The 2,475-nt window shown below is 39.0% G+C and overlaps 1 protein-coding gene across 1 annotated transcript in view; it reads right to left on the bottom strand.

The window, feature by feature from the left end:
- Positions 1-33: 33 nt before the first annotated feature.
- The window catches only part of cabcoco1 (ciliary associated calcium binding coiled-coil 1), a 34,146-nt gene continuing 31,704 nt past the window's right edge, over positions 34-2,475 (bottom strand). Inside the window, exons 6-7 of the mRNA XM_017310921.1 lie at positions 216-288; positions 34-143 (exon numbers count right to left, since the gene is read on the bottom strand). Coding sequence (XP_017166410.1) covers positions 63-143; positions 216-288 — 154 coding nt within the window. The 3' untranslated portion in view covers positions 34-62. The remainder of the gene's footprint in view (positions 144-215; positions 289-2,475) is intronic.

The raw sequence follows: 2,475 nt of genomic DNA, 5'->3' as shown, positions 1-2,475 counted from the left end.
GTTGGTGTACAGGGTCAAAAACGACACTTTTCGTGCAATGTTATATGAAATTTAAAATTTATTTACTTAAAGTTGAAGTAGGTGGAAATACTTTCCTCCAGTGAGGTATGAGCATCTTGACAGCCAAATCTCTGAATGGTTCTCTGAAACAGAGCGTGTTGACATGTCAATAGAAGGGGACATACAGTAGATACAGACACCAGAAACGGTCTCACCTCCATTCCTGTCAGATGCTCCTCTGTGGATTTCATGAAGAGAAGTTCATATAGTTTGTATTTCAGAATAAGACTGCACAAAAATATTTACAGAATCAATTTTAGACAGACAAACATAGTATAACACAATGCACTGCTGTAAAACAGCAATTATAGCCCCTATTTATTCTACATATAAGGGGGAAAGATTTGATCAATTTGAGTAAACAAACACAAACGGCAACAATTTGGAGATTGTTAGAAAGTATCAATTGTTATCAGTCCAGTTGAACTGATACCGGCCAGTTAAAAACTATCTAACATCGACCGATACCAATCTGCCATTATATCATTTCATTTTCCATCAGACACCTTAAAATTTGTTTGAGGATCTGATAGAAAAAAAGAGTAAAACCAGGGGACTCTATAAGGATGCAAATACATTGTTGAAGCACTAAACTGAATTAAATGGAAGATGACTTGAAAAAGATCAGATGTTAAAGAGGAAATGCCTTTGAAATGGGTGTTTTAACAATACAGTGACTGCAAAAACTAATAAGGAGATCCATCGGTCAAGACCACGTACTGTACGTGTGTAGGATTATATAGTAGACTGCCTCAGTCATTGTTGACTCATGGTTGCTAAAAACTTTACAAGACCGACTAATTTTAGTGACATAGTGGGTGTAAAATATTGAATTAAATGTTGTGCTTACATTATTGGCTTCATTTTTAGTCTTACATTTAACTTTATGACACGTAAAATTCCAAGATGATTGCCCATATTGTCTCCAAGTGTATTCTGGGTAAAACTTGTCACCAGCCATCCACCAATGTCATCATCAGTCACTAGGCAACAGATGGCAAACTAGAGGGAGCATTTTCACGGACTAAGTTATTATGAGTGGAGCTCCATGGAGCAGCAAAGTGAAAAGGATGGAAAAAATAGCACAAGGAAAAGCCAAAAACTGGACGCATATTTTGTTCGTCTTCTTGGAGATGAACTGAACTTTTTTGTTGGCAGCGATTCAGGCCTGCCAAAATTGCCAGCACAGTCAGAGAGTCGGTGTTCTGTCAGATCGTCATACTCTTAACACAAACTGATGGCTATATCTGTTGCACAAGTATATGCTGTCATTACCATATGATTTCATTTAATCAGCAACATATAATCATAATGTTAATACACTTTGTTATTAACAGCTGTATGACATCCTGACTCAGCAGTTAACTAGTCAGACCATCATCAAGAAAACGGGGGGCAGGTTTTTCGTGGGCGTGTGTTGTAGTTGACTGCAGCTTTAGCTAAACTCTGCTTTAAATACACTTCAAAACCACGACAATGCATGTACATCTATCTAGCAATCATTGGAAACAATTTATTGACTTATTTTGTCGTAACTTATCACATATGCAGAACTGACAACTCCTCTGAAGGTTGGACTTCTCAATGCGCATACGTAGGCATGCGTACTCACTGCATGTATGCTATTCTGACAGCGTATGATGATCTGATAGAACACTTGGCTACTTACAGGTAGCAACTCTAACATTATTCATTCACAATGTGTGAGTTAATTGTAGACTGACTGTTATATGCTTCTCCATTAGCCAGTGTTCGCACAAATAATAACCACTCAGCATATTTTCACCTAGGCCAGGGGTGTCAAACTCCAATCCTCAAGGCCCACTGTCCTGCAGTTTTTAGATGTGCCACAGGTACAAAGCATTGGAATTAAATGGCTTAATTACCTCCTTTTTGTGTAGATAAGTTCTCCAGAACCCTGCTAATGACCTAATTATTATATTATATTCAAGTGTGGTGCAGCAGAGGCACATCTAAAAGTTGCAGGGCAGTGGCCCTCCAGGACTGGGGTTTGACACCTGTGACCTAGGCCATGGAACCCGCCATGACTGTCCACTCTCCCCTCATTTGTTTGCTATTGGTATAGAACCTTTAGCTGCAGCCCTTAGATCCAGGCCCATGCATGGCATCACAAGAGGTGGTCTAGAGTCTAGACCAGTGTTTCTCAACCTTTTTCAGCCCAGCGCCCCCCCAGCCTTTATCCAGGCTGGGGGGTTTCCCCACAAGGGTGTTCTTCTAAGTAGCCTACCGAAGAATTTGTAGGCTACTTTGCACTGACTATTATTTTATTATTATTTTTTTAACAGCTTTATTTCTGTTCATTTTCAAATGCATGACAAACAATTATATTTAGTACATTGTTAAGCGACAGTGGGTGAAGATCAAACACAATATCAAAATCTCAAAATAACCTGA

The sequence above is a fragment of the Poecilia reticulata genome, linkage group LG19 (genome assembly GCF_000633615.1).
Source record: "Poecilia reticulata strain Guanapo linkage group LG19, Guppy_female_1.0+MT, whole genome shotgun sequence".
In the NCBI taxonomy this organism is placed as follows: Eukaryota; Metazoa; Chordata; class Actinopteri; order Cyprinodontiformes; family Poeciliidae; genus Poecilia; species Poecilia reticulata.
The sequence above is the reverse complement of the archived record's forward strand: the minus strand, read 5'-3'. Positions and strand labels throughout refer to the sequence as shown.